The sequence below is a fragment of the Genypterus blacodes genome, unplaced genomic scaffold (assembly GCF_046128005.1).
Source record: "Genypterus blacodes isolate CSIRO-AG114 ecotype Tasmania unplaced genomic scaffold, CSIRO-AGI_Gbla_v1 ptg000048l_1, whole genome shotgun sequence".
Lineage (NCBI taxonomy): Eukaryota > Metazoa > Chordata > Actinopteri > Ophidiiformes > Ophidiidae > Genypterus > Genypterus blacodes.
The window spans coordinates 3,524,803-3,542,340 of record NW_027466861.1 but is presented as its reverse complement, the minus strand read 5'-3'; the positions used below and the strand labels follow the sequence as shown (position 1 = coordinate 3,542,340).

Here is a 17,538-nt window from a genome sequence, read left to right as displayed (position 1 = left end):
AGCAAAAACATATGGCAGTCCACGCAGGAGAGAAACGAGGGGTTGGTAATGATAAACTTGTTTAGACCGAATGCACAGATGTTACTGGAAGTCTATAGCAATGGTGCAAAGGTTTTGGTTGTGCTGAAGTACCAAAGGCTGAAAGGAAAGGAAACAGCATTTTCCCTTTTTCTAAGATCTCATTTGTCATTCACAGAGTTGTCAGAGTTGGGCATCATCATTGATAACCCAATAGTGATGAAATTTCTCTGTATTATAAAGATAAATAAAAAGGAAAGAAAAGAAAAGAAAAGAAAAGAAAAGAACTTCATGAGGCTGTAAACCTTTGTTCATTAAAAAGTTCTGTAAATGCATTCAACAGTTTCTGTATAATATTCAGCTCTGTGGCACAAACATAAACAGCTAAGATTACATTTCCTTTACTGCACTATATTTATTTACCATTCCTAGTCATTTTGAAGATTCACATTATATATGATATCTCTAGCTTCAGCTCTTTGTTGTCTTCGTTTATGATCCATCTCTCTCTGTGTTTCAGTCCAAAGCTTGTTTTGACTCGAAGGAGATGGCGCTTTAAGTATCGCGAGATTTTGTCATAACTGCGGGATCCAACATGGTGGCAGCCGGCTGTCACTAACAACAATTGGAAACTTGCTCTTTCTTTTGGCTTCATTCAAACCTTCGGACACATTTTCACCCACAACCTCCACGTATATGACGAACCCGGAGGAGAGTAACGTCACAGTGGCAGAAACAGAATGGAGCCTGGCGCCTGGAGACCTCGGTGACTAAGGTTTGTCCCCTCGCCATCATCCATGCAACATTAGACAGAAATAAAAGATGTCCGCTCCGGTTTACACTGCTTGATGTGTTGCTTACTTGCAACACAACACAACACAACACAAAGGAACGACAACCTTACCTAGATACCTTACAACCTCTCACGGAGCAATGTTCAATTATAGCCCCATAATCGCACTTCCGGAAGAAATAGCTCAGAAGCCAAACGTTCTTAAAGCACAAATAAAGTATTTGTCACATTGCGATGATGGAGGCTCGAAGCTTCAAACTTTATTTTCCTTAAAACGTTACGTTGCATCGCTTTGCTTACACCCACTGAGGAAGAGTTAAAGGCATCAGCACAAGAATAAGACAACAACAACTTGGTAGACCAAAAAAACCTGATAACAACTCTGAAAATCACAGTCTTATATTATTTGTATGTGTTTCAGACTGCCCTACCGATGGTGAGAACATTTTTGTGAGCACAGAAGAGGTTCTCCCTGAGCAGTGAGAGTGAAGCCCCAAGTATGGAGCAGCAGCATCCAGGACCCCCACACATTAAAGAAGAGCAGGAGGAAGAATGGACCAGACAGAAAGAGGAGCTGGAGGAGCCTGACATCACTCAGCTCCAGTTTACTTCTTTTACGGTGAAAGTTGAAAGTGAAGAAGAGAATTCTCCCTCCTCACAGTGTCACCAAAGCCAAATTGAGCCCAAAGAACAGTCAGAAGCCATCATGTCAACTGAGATTGAAGTAGAAGTTGATGGAGGGGACTGTGTTGGGTCAGACTTAGATCAAGTTTGTCATTTACAACCGACGAGTGACAATGAGACACCAGGCAGTTGTGAAGCCGAAGCTGAAATTGGTGGTGACCATTGGCAGGAGCCATTATCAGATACTGAATCTGACAACGTAGATTCAAGCACTGGAGAGAAACCATTTTTTTGCAGCATTTGTGGGAAAAGGTTTAAGAGACAATCCCATCTACAAGACCACCTTAGAATCCACACAGGAGAGAAACCATTTAGCTGTGGTGTTTGTGGAAAAAGATTTAACAGTCAGCCAAACTTCAACAGACACATGAGAGTCCACACAGGACAGAGACCATTTGGTTGCCGAATTTGTGGGAAAGGATTTAAAGAGCAGAACCATCTAAAGGGACACATGAAAGCCCACCCAGGAGAGAGCCCATTTATTTGCAGTGTATGTGGGAAGGGTTGGGAGAGAACATTTGATCTTAAAATACACATGAGAAAGCACAAAATAGAGAAACAGTTTTTTTGTGGAATTTGTGGGAAAGAATTTAAGCTGCAGTCACATCAGAAAAAACACATGAGCATCCATACAGGAACAAAACCATTTAGTTGTAGTGTTTGTGGGAAGGGATTTGAGAGAATGTTGGATCTCAAGAGACACATGAGAATCCACACAGGAGAGAAACCATTTAGTTGCACTGTGTGTGGGAAAGGGTTTAAGCAGCAGGCACAACAGAAGGAACATATGGTAGTTCATACAGAAGAGAAACCATTTAGTTGCACTCTTTGTGGAAAAGGATTCAAGCGTCGGTCAAATTTCAAGCAACACATGAGAGTGCACACAGCAGAGAAACCATTTGTTTGTGACATTTGTGGGAAAGGATTTAAGCAGCAGTCACATCAAAAGGAGCATATTAGAGTCCATACGGGAGAGAAGCCATTTAGTTGTTTAGTTTGTGGGAAAAACTTTCAGAGGCAGTTTGAACGTAAGAAACACATGGGAGTTCACACAGTAGAGGAACCATTTTGTTGCACTGTGTGTGGGAAAGGTTTCAAGCTGCAGGCACAACAGAAGAGACACATGGTAGTTCATATAGAAGAGACACCATTCAATTGCAGTGTTTGTGGGAAAGGTTTTAAGCGCCAATCAAATTTCAAGCAACACATGAGAGTGCACACAGCAGAGAAACCATTTGTTTGTGGCATTTGTGGGAAATGTTTTAAGCGCCAATCAAATTTCAAGCAACACATGAGAGTGCACACAGCAGAGAAACCATTTGTTTGTGGCATTTGTGGGAAAGGATTTAAGCATCAGTCACATAGAAAAGAACATCTTAGAGTCCACACTGGAGAAAAACCCTTTAGTTGCAGTGTTTGTGGGAAAACATTTCAGAGACAGTTTGAACGTAAGAAACACATGAGCGTTCACACAGGGGCTAACCCATTTAGTTGCAGTTTTTGTGGGGAAAGATTTGAGAGCCAGTTAGATGTCAAGCAACACACTAGAGTTCACATGAAAGAGAAGCCTTTTACTTGCAGTGTTTGTGGGAAAGACTTTAAGCATCAGTCAGCTTTCAAGAAACACATGCAAGTTCACACAGGAGAGAAACCATTTAGTTGCACGGTTTGTGGGAAAGAGTTTAAACAGCGATCACATCAGAAGGAACACATGAGAGTTCACACAGGAGAGAAACCATTTGGATGCAGTGTTTGTGGGAAACAATTTAAGAAACAGGCAACTTTACAAGGACACGTGAGAGTCCATACAGGTGAGAGACCATTTGGCTGCAGTGTTTGTGGGAAAGGATTTAAGCAGAAGACACATCAGCAGAAACACATGAGAGTCCATACAGCAGAGAAACAATTTAGTTGTGATAAACTTGCATCAGGTGATGGTAATTCGACTCAAAACCTTGTAGTCAGTGTTATGATTCATGACTGACAGGTTGTCCTATGTTCTGTTCAGTTATTCAATTTAAGAGATTTGCTCTGCTTTTGTGAAATGTCGGTTTAAGTGTTTAGGCCAGTGAAGATGACAACTCCAGATATATTTTGTATTTAAAGTAAATAAATACATCATAAATGAATAAATAAAGCAGAAAGGACAACTTGGTGAATTTCTGTTGTTCTGTGTCTTCCACTGTGAGCACACAAACTCCTGATATTTGACTGTGCAAAGTGTGTCAGCACTAAATTTGTTTCTAAATGCTTCAAAAATTATGTACAGTTTCTGCATACATAGAAATTGTGTATGTTACTGGGATTAGTGTTGGTTGTGCCAAAGTATCAAAGGCTTTTGAAATCCTATCCAGATTGCTTATGCTTTACAATATTTTATATAATAATTAACAAACTTAATGTAACAATTCTGAGGATTTTTGTTACTTTGTAGATTGCAGTTTGCAGAGGGGTTCAGTGTTTCCTTCTCCTGACTGATTTCATAAGAAAGCAAAGGAAACAGCACTTTGTATCTGCTCTATTTCAGAGGATTACATTTTATTTACTCCACTATATTTATTTACCATTCCTAGTCATTTCGAAGATTCATATTGTATATTATATCTCCAGTTTCAGCTCTTTGTTGTCTTCGTTTATGTTCCATCTCTCTGTTTCAGTCTGAAGCTTGTTTTGATTCAAAGGAGATGGCGCTTTAAGTATCGCGAGATTTTGTCATGAATGTGGGATTCGACATGGCGGCAGTTGGCTGTCACTAACAACTGGAAACTTGCTCCTCGTTTTTGTCTTATTGAAACCGTTGGACACATTTTCGCCCACAACCTCCACGTACATGACAAACCCGGTGCAAAATAACGTCACAGTGGCAGAAACCGAATGGAGCCTGGCACCCAGAGACTCCGACAACCAAGCTCACCTCGGTAGCTGAGGTTTGTCTCCTCGCCTTCATTCATGAAACATTTACTCACAAGCACATCAACAACAAGCGAATGTTCTCTGAACCTACCATCTTTAAATTACTCACGGAACAAATGGAAACGTAGATTTTTGTCTGTGGTTACTTTGACAACATATTTGCATTGCTGGACTCAATAACTCACAAGTCAAACGTTCTACTCTTCTGGTTATAGGACAACACTGTTCACTCAAGAATAAATGACCTCATAACATTTGAACCTGATGTGTTCCAAACAACTATTATTTATCTGTATTTCAGTCCCTGACCTCTGATGGTGATCAGCTGTTATTTAGCCTCCAGTATGGAGCAGCAGCATCCAGAGCTCACACACATTAAAAAAGAACAGGACGAAGAATGGACCAGACAGAAAGAGGAGCTAGAGGAGGATGACATCACTCGGGTCCTGTTTACGTCTTTTCTAGTGAAAAGACGTAAACTCCTCACAACTTCATCAAAGCCAAACCAAGGCGAATAAAGACGCAGAGCCACAAACCAACATGTCAGCTAAAGAGATGAAAATAGAAGTTGATGGAGAGGACTGTGGACAATTAGAAACAGACTGTAACTTGGATCCATCTTGTAATTTACAACCAATGAGTGACAATGAGACCTCAGGCTGTTCTGAACCTGAAGCTGAAGCTGAAAGCAGTGGTGACCATTGGCAGGAGCCGTTATCAGATTCTGAACCTGACAATGAAGATTCAAAGACAGGAGAGAAATTTTGTTGCAGTGTTTGTGAGAAAACATTTAAGCGACAGACACATTTTAACAGACACATGAGAGTCCACACAGGAGATCGACCTTTTGGTTGCTATATCTGTGGGAAAGCATTTAAGCAGCAGACACATCTTCAGGAACACTCGAGACTCCATACAGGAGAGAGACCATTTAATTGCATCGCCTGTGGGAAAGGATTTAAACAGCAGAGGCATCTAGATGATCACGCCAGAGTCCACACAGGAGATAAACCATTTGGTTGCAGTGTTTGCGGGAAAGGATTTAAACAACAGACGCATCTCAAAGGCCATATGATAATCCACTCAGGAGAGAAACCATTCAGCTGCAGTGTTTGTGGGAAAGAATTTAAGAGAAGATTAGATCTCAGGAGACATATGAGAATCCACACAGGAGAGAAAACTATTAGTTGCAGTGTTTGTGGGGAGGAATTTAAGCACCGATTACATCAGAAGAAACACATGAGAAGTCACACAGAAGAGAAAACATTTAGCTGTATTGCTTGTGGGAAGGAATTTGAGAGAAAATTAGATCTCAAGAGACACGTTAGAGTCCACACGGGAGAGAAACCGTTTAGTTGCAGTGTTTGTGGGAAAGGATTTAATCAGCAGTCACATCAAAAGGAACACATGGGAATCCACACCGAGGAGAAACCATTTAGTTGCAGTGTTTGTGGGAAACATTTCAAACGTCAGTCGTATTTCAATAAACATTTGAGAGTTCACACTGGAGAGAAACCATTTAGTTGCAGTGTTTGTGGAAAAGATTTTAAGCAGCGATCACATCAGAAGGAACACATGAGAGTTCACACGGGAGAGAAACCATTTGGATGCAGTGTTTGTGGGAAAGAATTTAAGAAACAGGCAACTTTACAAGGACATGTGATAGTCCATACAGGTGAGAGACCATTTAGCTGCAGTGTTTGCGGGAAAGGATTTAAGCAGAAGACGCATCAGCAGAAACACATGGGAGTCCATACAGCAGAGAAACCCCTGAACCAGTTAGATATTTAAATTGTAATCGAACATGAGAACTTCATTTTCATGCACCTACCTGCCCAACCCACAAGAGTCCATCATTTCCCTTTCACACAAAAACATTCTATGGAAAAGCTTGTGTTTGTATAATCAGCTATTGTGGTGGCCGGTGCATTATTCCTTTACTCAGATCACTTAACTAAACAAAACAGATCTGATTTCAAAATGCTGCTTACTGTTAAAAAGTAAAATTTTTACTTGTTGCAAGTTCTTAATATTTGTTGATCTTGTTGAATCGGACTGACATATTAAAACATCAGATTTCATTGTGAAGAATAATATAATGAGCAAGTGAAGCTGATGGTTGGTGATCACAAGGTTGTGAGTTTGTGGTCCGTTGTAAAGATGGTAAAGCATAATTACCGTTTGGCTCAATAGGATAATTCTCAACTTGATGTTTGATGTCGGTCAAAAAATATTTGACTACCGATTACTTGAGTTGTTGAGAGCTGTATTATGGGGATTAATGAAAATAAATGGCCTTACTGTCAAAGTAGTTTTTGTTCTTATTTCGTCGTTGTGTAGTTTTGTAAATGGTGAACACCACAAGCAGTTTGTTTCCGAGTTTTGTTCTTTGTTGCCTTTAATAGTCATCATCTATTCTTTGAAAGCTGCTGCTCCATGACCACAAGAATGCGGGTTCAAAACCTGTTACTGCACTCATTTGTTTGACATTTGTTCAGAACTTTAAGTATCACCAGCCACAACTGAAAAGAAAATATCACCTGACAATTGGCTCACCAGGATGAATGCTGGTACAATGGGCGCAATGTGGCGAGTTTAAATCCTGTGCTTGTCCAAGTTTAAGGGCTCACAGTTTATTTTCAAAGTCAAGCTCACAAGCAAAGAGTGAAAAGCCCTCAGAGTCGATGTGTTTGTTTGTTTGAACTGTGGCGCAGGAGGTTACAGCATTGCACTCTAATGTGCCAGCGAAGCGGTCCTGGTTCCAGTTCCTGTCAAAATAAAATACTGTGAAATAATTTTTGTCTTTGGTAAATTCACAGTATTTGAGTGACAGTTCAGACATCAGTTTTTATTGAAATTTCTACTGATTTAACAAAATGTGTTTAATTTGTCTAATATCAGTCCTGAACCTGTAGCTCAACATGAGTCAGCATTTGATTTACAGCTTTACTGAACTTGACCCAATAGTGATCAAAGTTACTACTAACTAAAGTTAATAAAGATCATTAAAAAGAAACAATGCTGCTGTAAACAAACCTTTCATCAGTTAAAAGCTCTGTAGATGCATTTAACAGTCTCTGTATAGTATTAGCTTAATATAGCATTAACATTTATAAAATAGACAAGAATCTATAAAAAAGTGTAAGAAACAGTAACCGAAATATTAAAAACTTTGTATGCAATAGTAGTTATTAATTACAATATATTCTACTTTACAAATCATGTCCCATATCCAACATACCTTCAAATATTTACTTCAGTGAAAGAGATTTACATTATTAAGTGCATTCAGCAGACACACAATCACAAACCTGCACATTAAATCTGCTGCTTTTCGAAATAATAGAGATGTTAACAGGAGCTTGGGGTGGCGACCTTTAACCCCACCAACCCTGCCTGGAAGAAGGAGCAGTCGTGGGCTGCTCGACGTCAAACACGGAACTCTGTCCGAGCGATGTGCTGACATAGTACAGGTTGACACCCAGCATGGCCAGCGTGGGGAAGAAAGAGAAGCCGAAGCCAAATCCTCTCACGCTGCTACCCAGTGAGAGACACAGCCAGTAGATCAGCCTGCAGAGCGCCAAGGAACACAAGCAGCACACAAGTGAACACACACACCAACTTTTATATTAAATTTACACCCGCACACACACAGATACGGACATACTTTCTGGTTTTGGTGCATGAAACACCTGCTTCCGTCAACGCGCTCTCACCTGCCAAAAACAAATATGATGGTGAGCAGCGGCACCAGTTTAAGGAGGTCCTGGTCGATGTAGGTTGCCATGACAGCAAGCTGCAGGAAGTAGAAGAGGAAGAGGGCCAGCGAATCGTTGACGTAGTGCCAGTGTACGGCCACCTCTTTGCTCTTCACCTTCCCTTCATAGAGGGGAGTCAGTTCACTGTAACGCAGCCTGGCCACGCCCTGCACCAACAGACCTACACACACACACACACACACACACAGAGAAACACACACACACAGCGAGAGTCAGGTGATGTTGTTGTGTAGTGTCCTTCCCTAATCAAGTGTGATCATTGTCTTACCCAACACGATGGGGATGATGGCGAAGAAGGAGCAGCGTAGTGAGTATACCAGCCTGAGGGGGGCACTATTGAGCAGTGGAGCGTCGAAGGGTAGGAGAGCGTAACCTCCCCACACCAGGAGGGGGAAGAGGACCGCCGAGGCTGCTGTGGCCAGAGCCAGCTTGACTTTTTCACAGCACGAATTGTCACGTGTATCTGACAAAGTAAAGAAGGCAAGAAGCGTTCATGTGTGTGTTTGTGTATAAGCATCTATAACGGCCAGAACCGTCAAGTATGGTGACAGGGAGACACTAAAGATGAGTGAGACAGACGTCAAGACCTGTGATTACATCTGATTAACGAGAGAATCTAAAAATGTGCACAGTAATTCAATCCACCTGCAGCTCAACAAGATTTACAGCCAAAATAAGGTCAACGTGATCCTCACCAATAAATTAATTCAAGCATTTACTGCACAACGACTCGGATGAATACCAACAAACCGCATAATAGAGTTAAGGGTTAGCAAAGTGCCCTATAAGTGAAAGCAATGACTGTATAAAAAAGGTACAAATCTGTCGGTCTAAGGCATTTACACTTAAACAAAGTGATTATGTGGTTAGGATTATAAATTATTTGAGTAAACATCAGCCAGACAGCTGCTCTGTTTGCGTGCTGCACTCACAGTGTTCGTATTCCTGATCCGTCCATTCTGGGTAAAGCTGGACAGCTGAGCTCAGCTCTGGCTCCACCTCCTTCTCGATGAAGGGTCCCTTCTCCTCCAGGAGCTCTTTGCTGGAACGATGCACTATCTTGACTTGTGGAGTGAAAACCAGCGCAGCCTTCTCTGGCATCCAATTGGACAGTTCTTCCTCCTCCTCCTCCTCCTCTTCATCATCTGCGAGTGAGCCGTCCCCTTTACGTTCCCGCTCGACCTCGATCTCATCATCCCTCCATTTCTCCCCCTCTGGCATGCTCTCCCTCCACTTGCTCTGTCTCTTTCTGTCGCTCTCGGTCTTGCTCTGATCCTCCGACAGCTCCTGGCTTCCTCCGCTCGTCGCCGTGGTCTCCTCCTGCTCCGACCCTCCTTTCTCTGACCACACTCCATCATCTGTGTCCACCTTGTCTTTGTCTCCGGGCCACGGCAGAGTGGCCGGCTCCAAAACAACCACTTCCTTTTCTCCGTCAGGCTTTTCGTCAGGAGTTTTTCTCTCTAAACCCAGTAGGTCACCTTCTAATACCTGAGGCTGTGCAGCTGAAGCAGGCGATGGAGCCGCATCAGCTGATTCTGGGATGAACTCACTTGGGTCGGACATTCTTGGCACAGTTGACTTTTCTTATCTGGGGTGAAGAAATGTTGCACTGTCAAAATCTGACAGTTAGTTCTTCTTCTTCGTCCAGTGGCTAAAACTCATTTTCCAAAGTCATCTGAGAAGGCAAAAACATTGAAATTGTGATCAAATCAATATCCTCAACAAAGGTCAAAGGTGAAATTTCCTTCAGCATACACCCGAGCAAATCCCTGGTGTGTTTGAGTGTTTTGTATCATCAACATGACAGTACACAGGTAAAGCTCACCTGAAAAAGTGGTAAACATGTACAGTATATATGAATGGTGAACATGATTTTTGAGTAACTCTGATGTCATGAATACTTAATGCTTATTTATATCCACCACAACTTCAGTCTATCAACAGAATAATAAACTAGATAAAGTCCACAAAACTAAAACTACAATATAAACAAACATATATTTCCTGAGAAATTTTAAAACTGAAATGTCTGCGTAAACACAAAAACATGTAACATCTTGTGAAATATGCAAGAATGTAGATACCTAACACACACACACACACACACAAACCAGGAAAAGGTTCCAGTGTGAACGAATACAAACATGGCTGCGAATTATAGTGAGAACTTTATCTCATGAAACTGGATGAACTTTGCCCTTAAGCCCAAAGTCTGCCGGCACCAAGATACCAGATCAGGTGTTTACATTATAAAATACAACATTGAGATGATTCATTCTCTCCTGAAACCTAAGTGTTATGCCATATTTACTTGTGTGTGTGAGAGTGTGTGTGTGTTACATCCGCGCCACACGTGTTGTGAAGCTTTATGTCACTTTCACGGTCATTTACAGCCGATTGATCAATAAAACAGGCACAAGTGAATCAAACGTCACAGTCCAACGCTTGTTTGAGCGGTCAGCCTTCACTCAGGTCCGCTTTCGTGACATGTCGGGAGTTACTTAGGGTGTTTTTAAACTCGTTCACCCGCTTTTTCAATCGAACTTTGCGACAGTTTAACACCGGGAGTAATTTTGGAGAAACGGTTGGACTTACCCGTTCTGAATCCAGCCACATCGGCGAGTAAACAAGCCGTAAATTAGGCCGAAAGCGGAAATGTGACGGGTTTAGTTGGTTAATGAAGTGAAGTTATCAGGCAGGTGTGACTAGCTGCATTATCGCAGCAGAGAAGAGGCAAACACGAAGAGGTTTCACTCTGCTACATCTTCTCACACGAAATTGAAACATTTTTCCATGTAAAAAAAATTCAAACAGCAGGTTAGCTGAAAATAAATAAAAGGGTTTTTGTCTGACGGTTGTTCTGTCAGACATGACTCTTATACTTAATGTATAAACTCCAAATCACAAACCAAATAGATAAATTGGATTGTCTAATGGAGTGAGGCCTCTTGCATTACACAGGCGATCTCTGTTTTGGTTACTCAGCCGCATAAGTCACCAAACTGGACAGGTGAGGGTGGAGCTGCTGTGAAACCTGGAGAATGATTGTCTAAGTGTCTCAACACAGCCTGTGTGTTTGTGTGAGCGATCAGAGGGATCAGGACCCGAAAAGGACACGCATCCGTACCAAACAAACATCACACCGTGAAAAATAAAACGGAAAGATTGACATTTTATTTCAATACCATAATCTCACAAATTATTGGCTTCTGTTCAAAACACACACAGAAAACCCAACCAGAAAGGGGTTATTATCAATAAGGATGATTGATGTAAAGGATGTACAAAAATAAGTGCAGCAGACTGAAGCAGGTCACTTCAGCTTCACTTCAGCTTCAGGTCAGGTAGGGAGGCAGTGGCTCAGTTGGTAGTGCTTCTGCTTGGGAACCGGAGGGTCGCCCGTTCGAGCCCCTGCCGAGGTGCCCCTGAGCAAGGCACCGAATCCTCAATTGCTCCCCCCTCTGCGAAGGGTGGTAATGTAATGTCAGTCGCTTTGGATAAAAGCGTCTTCCAAATGATCGTAATGTAATGTCACACGAACAGTTGTGAAATAACACCGAACAGATGACTTAAATTTTCTGACAGTTCAAGTAAAAAACAAGAACGTAAAAGCTTCACAGCTACAGATAAACATTTAGAGAAAAGAGCAAACTAGATAAAACTACTGCAACTCAACGTAACAAGTTAATCAAACTGAAAAACAGATGTACAGGTGGAGGAGGAACTCTTCAGGGTGACGCGGCGTCTAAAGGCAGCTTTCGCTCTGTCGAGGAATGTGTCAATCTGAGAGTGACTAAGGTGACGAATGGTAAATTCAGAGCTTTGGCAATTAAGGCGAAACAAATGACACGGCTACGTTTAGACTGCAGCTATGAAGCGGCCCCGATCTGAATTTCGATCTCATATGTGACAGGGAACAGCAAAAGAACCTACATGGAATCTGATCTGTGCATGCCAGGTTTGGGTCACTTCCACATGTAGTATAAGTTGACTTGACTTGTATTAGAATCCGATACTGATTTGGATATCTGATTGCGAAAAATATGGCGGCAGTCTGAACAGTCGGATCAGAATTCATGCCACTTTTTACGTTATTCCACCTATGTCATCCATTCATGCTGGTGTGTCTCCCAAAAAACAAGAAAAATGCAGCGGTGACACGGCATTTTGGTGGAGGAATAGAACCTGAAGGGACATATCGCAACCAGCCTGTGTTTGAAAACATTGCCAAAAAATATTAATGGATGCCAGCAGGAGCGATTCATACAAGATACAGCAAAACCAAAGACTCCTCGGTGACAAACTCAGCTGACAGTCGCTGGAGCAGCTGGAGCGCAACCGTGATTGCTGTGCAACATGGTGGCAGAGCTGAAACCTCAGGGGGAGGGGCCTAGTTCTGTTGGTAGCCACGACGACGGCAGCAATTCTGGTTAAGCTAATTAACGTCACTGTGACTGAGCGCATAGGTTTTTGCAGTCTGAACGTAGCCCAGACATGAGATTTTGAGAATTCATGACATCATTTAGACGTTAACCCCAAACCCCATCAAACAACAGTTTAACAATCACTCTTCCCCAGGTCGTTTCCAGTAACGGAGGGACCCGACTGCTGTGTTAAGATGAAAATATATCACAGACGCTACAACTAAGAGCTCAATTAAATACTGTAAAATAATCAGTAATACCCTCTACATGCTTGATCAGTATGTCTAGTAAAAGGTTTCATGTCGGTGTACTCAGATGAGACAGAAAGGTATAAAAAGTGTCAGTGTCAGTGAAGGCATCCGAGACATCCGAAGCCCGGTGAGATCAAATGAACATGTTAGGAGGACCTGCTGCATCTACGCTAACCAACTGACACCACGGGTTAAAAACACAACACGGCTGTATTCTACGTTGGAGACGGCCACTACAAAGTGTTAATGCGTCGCTCTCGTGCTGTGCGAGAATGCAGGTCACAACCTTTGAGGCCACCAAAGCTTCCGCCCTGATCCATGATGGACTATGTGTTCTCCTCTACCCCTGAGGTCATAGCCTCTCCTTCTTGCTCTGCCTCTTGCCCAGCCTGCTCTCCATCTTGCTCCGCCTGCTCACCCTCATGCTCCGCCTTTTCCTCCGCCTGTTCTCTTTCCTGCTCATCTGCAGATAAATCATCTCTCGTTTTTGAATTCACAGAAAGTGTATTGTCGAGTTGCGTTTGGCTCATGGCAGCTCTGTTCTTATTGACGGAGCCCTTGGGACGACCTCTTTTTAGGGGCGTGCCCCCTTCTTTCTTCACAGATCCCTTGGGCCGGCCTCGTCTTCTCTGGGATTGTGGGACTGTGCGAGAATTGATAGCCACTTCTGCCGCCGTGCTCTCAGGTAAGTCACAGCCTTCAAGAACACCAAAGCTTACGTCCTGCTCCGTGTGCTCCTCTCCCTCTGAGGTCATAGTCTCTCTGTCTTGCCCCGCCTGCTCTACATCTTGCTCCGCCTGCTCTCCGTCATGCTCCGCCTGCTCTCCTTCCTGCTCGTCCTCATCTGCGAATAAATCATCTCTCGCTTTTGAATTCACAGGAAGTGTATTGTCCTGTTGCATTTGGCTCATGGCGGCTCTGTTCTTATTGACAGAGCCCTTGGGACGACCTCTTTTTAGGGGCGTGCCGCCTTCTTTCTTCACAGATCCCTTGGGCCGACCTCGTTTTCTCGGGGATTCGTCGCTGTGGCTGCTTGGGGAGGAAGGACTGGTTGACGACATACTCTTGCGCAAGTGTGCGCCTCTCTTAGAGTCTGACTTGCGAGGTCGACCGCGGCTGCGGCGAGGACCCGTCGGGGTCGGATCTGGAGATTCAATGCGTGGATACTTCCTCGGTCTTCCCAGAGGCTTCCACACTTTTGGCTTCTTCAGCTCCTCTGGTGATGGTAATGGGTATTTCCTTGGTCTCCCTCGCTTTGTTCTGGGGGAAGACAGAGCCATTTCCATTCTGGCCGTTGAGCCGGTCACTCTCTTGGGACGGCCCACCTTCCTGTGCACTGGTTTCTTGTTTAGGGAGCCTTTGGGTCGACCTCTTCCTCTTTTAGCTGTTGGGGAGCCATCTGTGATCTGTTCTGGTTGCTGTCCTCTCTCACTGTTCGCTTTTCTCAGCCGCCTCCCTCCCTCTTCACTGCTGACTTCTGTTTCGTGTTTCTTATTCGGAGAGCCCTTTGGCCGACCCCGTTTCCTAGGTGATGGTGAACTGCTTTCATCCTCTTCACCGCTCGTTTCTGCCTTGCGCTTCATGTTGGTGGATCTTTTTGGACGCCCGCTCGTCTTTCTTGGTGACTCAGAATCACTATTTGTTAAGTCTGCTTCCAGTTCATTTTGACTGGCAGCAGACTTGTTTTTTGTAGAGCCTTTTGGTCTCCCTCTTTTCTTGGGAGAATGGTCTGCCACGGGACTGTCCTCGCCACAGTCTAGATTCTTGGAACTTGACGCTTTTGGCCTCCCTCGCCCCCTCTGAGGCGTCTCAACTACCGATTCTTTTTTCAATGTGGCGCCTTTGGGACGCCCTCTCCCTCTAGAAGATGGCGTCACCATTCCATTCGACACCGACTTCTTCGGTCTGCCTCTTTTCGGTGAGCTTACGTTACCATCAGACAGATCAGCTCCTGACTCCTCTTCACTGCTGACTTCTGCTTCTTGTTGTTTTTTCTGAGAGCCCTTTGGCCGACCCCGTTTTCTAGGTGATGGTGAACTGCTTTCATCCTCTTCACCGCTCGTTTCTGCATTGCACTTCATGTTGGTGGATCCTTTTGGACAACCGCTTGTCTTTCTTGGTGACTCAGAATCACCATTTGTGAAGTCTGCTTCAAGTTCATCTTGACTGGCAGCAGACTTGTTTTTTGTAGAGCCTTTTGGCCTCCCTCTTTTCTTGGGAGAATGGTCTGCCCCGGGACTGTCCTCACCATAGTCTAGTTTTTCGGAGCTCGACGCTTTTGGCCTCCCTCGCCCCCTCTGAGGGATTTCAGCCACCGATTCTTTTTTCAATGTGGCGCCTTTGGGACGCCCTCTCCCTCTCTGCAACAGCGTGGAGTCGCCGTTGGAAATGCCGGTCGGCAACTCCAGCAGGTTAACATCTGTGACACACACCTGCAGCTTCTTAGATCCCTTTGGCCTCCCCCGCCCTCTTTTAGTTGGCGCGGGACTGTTGTTGGGCAAATCAACCCCAGACTCCTCTTCGCAGCTTCCGGCATCTTCATGACTAGTTTCGGCCGTTTTCGTTTCTTCCTCCATAGCGTTGCCTTCACCTCTGCCGTGTCAGTCTAGAATTTCTTTTATTCTGAACCTGAAACAATGAAGAGCACAATTAATATCAGGTTAAAGCGAACTATTTACTGTAGACATTGCTTTCAGTCTTTCCTTTTCCTCTATTTCTTTAACAATGAAATACATTGAAATACATTAATACAATAACAGATTGTCATTGTCATGGACAATCTTACTTCAAATGTAGCCTCTTATGCTTATTGCTGATACTTCATCACCTAATAATCAGAATCAGAAGAGCTTTATTGCCAAGTAGGTTTTCACTTACAAGGAATTAGTTTTGATAGTTGGTGCAATCAACATAAGAGCAAAAAAAACAAAAGTGTAAATCTAAAATAAAAACCTTAAAATCTAGAATAAAACATACATCGTTATTTACAGAAAATGTAACTGAATGGGTCAGAGTGCAAAGATAAGTAGAGGACGAACCAAAAGGTGCAAGATGCAAACTGTGCAAGATATTAAGTGTGCAAGTTACAAATTGTTCTGGTTGTTCGGTCATTGGACGACCCCACTGATCAGGCCCCTTGTGGAGGGGAAGAAGCTGTTTTTGTGGCGTGAGGTTTTGGTCCTGATGGACCTCAGCCTCCTGCCAGAGGGGAGGATTTCAAACAGTTTGTGTCCGGGATGGGAGAGGTCGGCCGCAATCTTGCCTGCCTGCCTCAGGGTCAGGGAGGCGTACAGGTCCTGGAGGGACGGCAGGTTGCAGCCGACCACCTTCTCTGCACAGCGGATGATGCACTGCATCCTGCCCTTGTCCTTGGCAGTGGCTGCAGCAAACCAGATGGTGATGAAGGAAGTGAGGATGGACTCAACGATGGCAGAGTAGAAGTGCACCATCATTGTCTTTGGCAGGTTGAACTTCTTCAGCTGCAGCAGGAAGGACATCCTCTGCTGACCTTTTTTGCAGGGGAGCTGATATTGAGCTCCCACTTGAGGTCCTGGGAGATGATGGATCCCAGGAAGCGAAAGGACTCACACAGAATGATGGGGGCGGGTAAGGCTTTGTTCAATCGAAAATCCACAACCATTTCCTTTGCCTTGAGAGCAATAAGCTCCAGATTGTTTTGCCTGCACCATTTCACCAGTTGATCACTATCCCACCTGTAGGCGGTCTCGTCCCCTTCAGAGATGAGTGCAATGAGGGTGGTGTCGTCCGCGAACTACAGGAGCTGGACCGACTGATGACTGGAGGTGCAGTTGTTGGTATACAAGGAGAAGAGCAGAGGGGAAAGAACCCAGCCCTGAGGAGAACCGGTGCTGATGGTCCGTGAATCAGAGACGTGTTTAAGTTAGTTTTACTGAATTATTATTGGATTGCTGTTTTCATATTCACCAACAAAGGTTCAAAAGGAACATTTTACAAAAACTTATCTTCAGTCTTGTTACTTTTCAGTTTAAGTTATCAGTCACATAATAACGTTATCATCATTTCTGAGTGACAGACAGACAAATATAATCCACATAATCAATTCCATCTGCAGATTTCGGACCACATACACACGTGCATCGAATCTTAAACATTATTTTAAATGGAATAAATATAAATTTGTGTATCATTCAAAATATATTTTAAAAGATATGTCAAGTGCGGCTCTGTCTATTTGCTGGGCTACAAGACTGTAATGGCGGGAAGACACGCCGACGTTTATGCGAATAGGAGGCGAGCTATAACGTGCATAATTAACGTCGCTGTATGCAAACGCGAATCATTTTGTATTTTTATGTTACTTGCGTTGCATTTAAAGACAGTCATACTGATACAACAGCAGAGTCGCATGTGATCTCAGCTGGAACACACACTGACAGTATTTCCTTGCGCTGGCGCCATAAACAAACGGAATGAATGTAATTCTGCTTGTATTCCAGGTCATAGTCGGTTGCAAAATCGACAGCGACGCAAAGAGAAGCAAACGATCCAAAATAAATAAAATGATACGTAACCACAGTAAGTATCTCACCTTTAAAATTTCCTCTGTGGAATTTTACATTATTTTTTGATAATATTTTCTTCAAACAGATAAACCATGAAGAGTGAATATCCGTGTTTATTTTATCTGCGACCAC

The 17,538-nt window shown here is 43.5% G+C and overlaps 3 protein-coding genes across 3 annotated transcripts; 2 read left to right on the top strand and 1 right to left on the bottom strand.

Annotated features, from left to right (window-relative positions):
• The first annotated feature begins 605 nt into the window (after positions 1 to 605).
• On the top strand, positions 606 to 3,729 carry LOC143000581 (uncharacterized). Its single transcript, XM_076149958.1, has 2 exons — positions 606 to 793; positions 1,233 to 3,729. The coding sequence occupies exon 2, from the start codon at positions 1,311 to 1,313 to the stop codon at positions 3,477 to 3,479; it is 2,169 nt and encodes a 722-aa protein (XP_076006073.1). The 5' UTR covers positions 606 to 793; positions 1,233 to 1,310; the 3' UTR covers positions 3,480 to 3,729.
• A 1,163-nt stretch (positions 3,730 to 4,892) lies between these two features.
• LOC143000588 (uncharacterized) lies at positions 4,893 to 6,344 on the top strand. Its single transcript, XM_076149964.1, has one exon. The coding sequence runs from the start codon at positions 4,949 to 4,951 to the stop codon at positions 6,197 to 6,199; it is 1,251 nt and encodes a 416-aa protein (XP_076006079.1). The 5' UTR covers positions 4,893 to 4,948; the 3' UTR covers positions 6,200 to 6,344.
• An 891-nt stretch (positions 6,345 to 7,235) lies between these two features.
• Positions 7,236 to 16,898, bottom strand: LOC143000435 (uncharacterized). Its single transcript, XM_076149745.1, has 7 exons — positions 16,576 to 16,898; positions 13,190 to 15,490; positions 13,032 to 13,040; positions 9,120 to 9,772; positions 8,456 to 8,650; positions 8,125 to 8,347; positions 7,236 to 7,978 (listed from the first exon to the last, which is right to left on the bottom strand). The coding sequence occupies exons 2-7, from the start codon at positions 15,436 to 15,438 to the stop codon at positions 7,786 to 7,788; spliced, it is 3,522 nt and encodes a 1,173-aa protein (XP_076005860.1). The 5' UTR covers positions 15,439 to 15,490; positions 16,576 to 16,898; the 3' UTR covers positions 7,236 to 7,785.
• Positions 16,899 to 17,538: the final 640 nt, after the last annotated feature.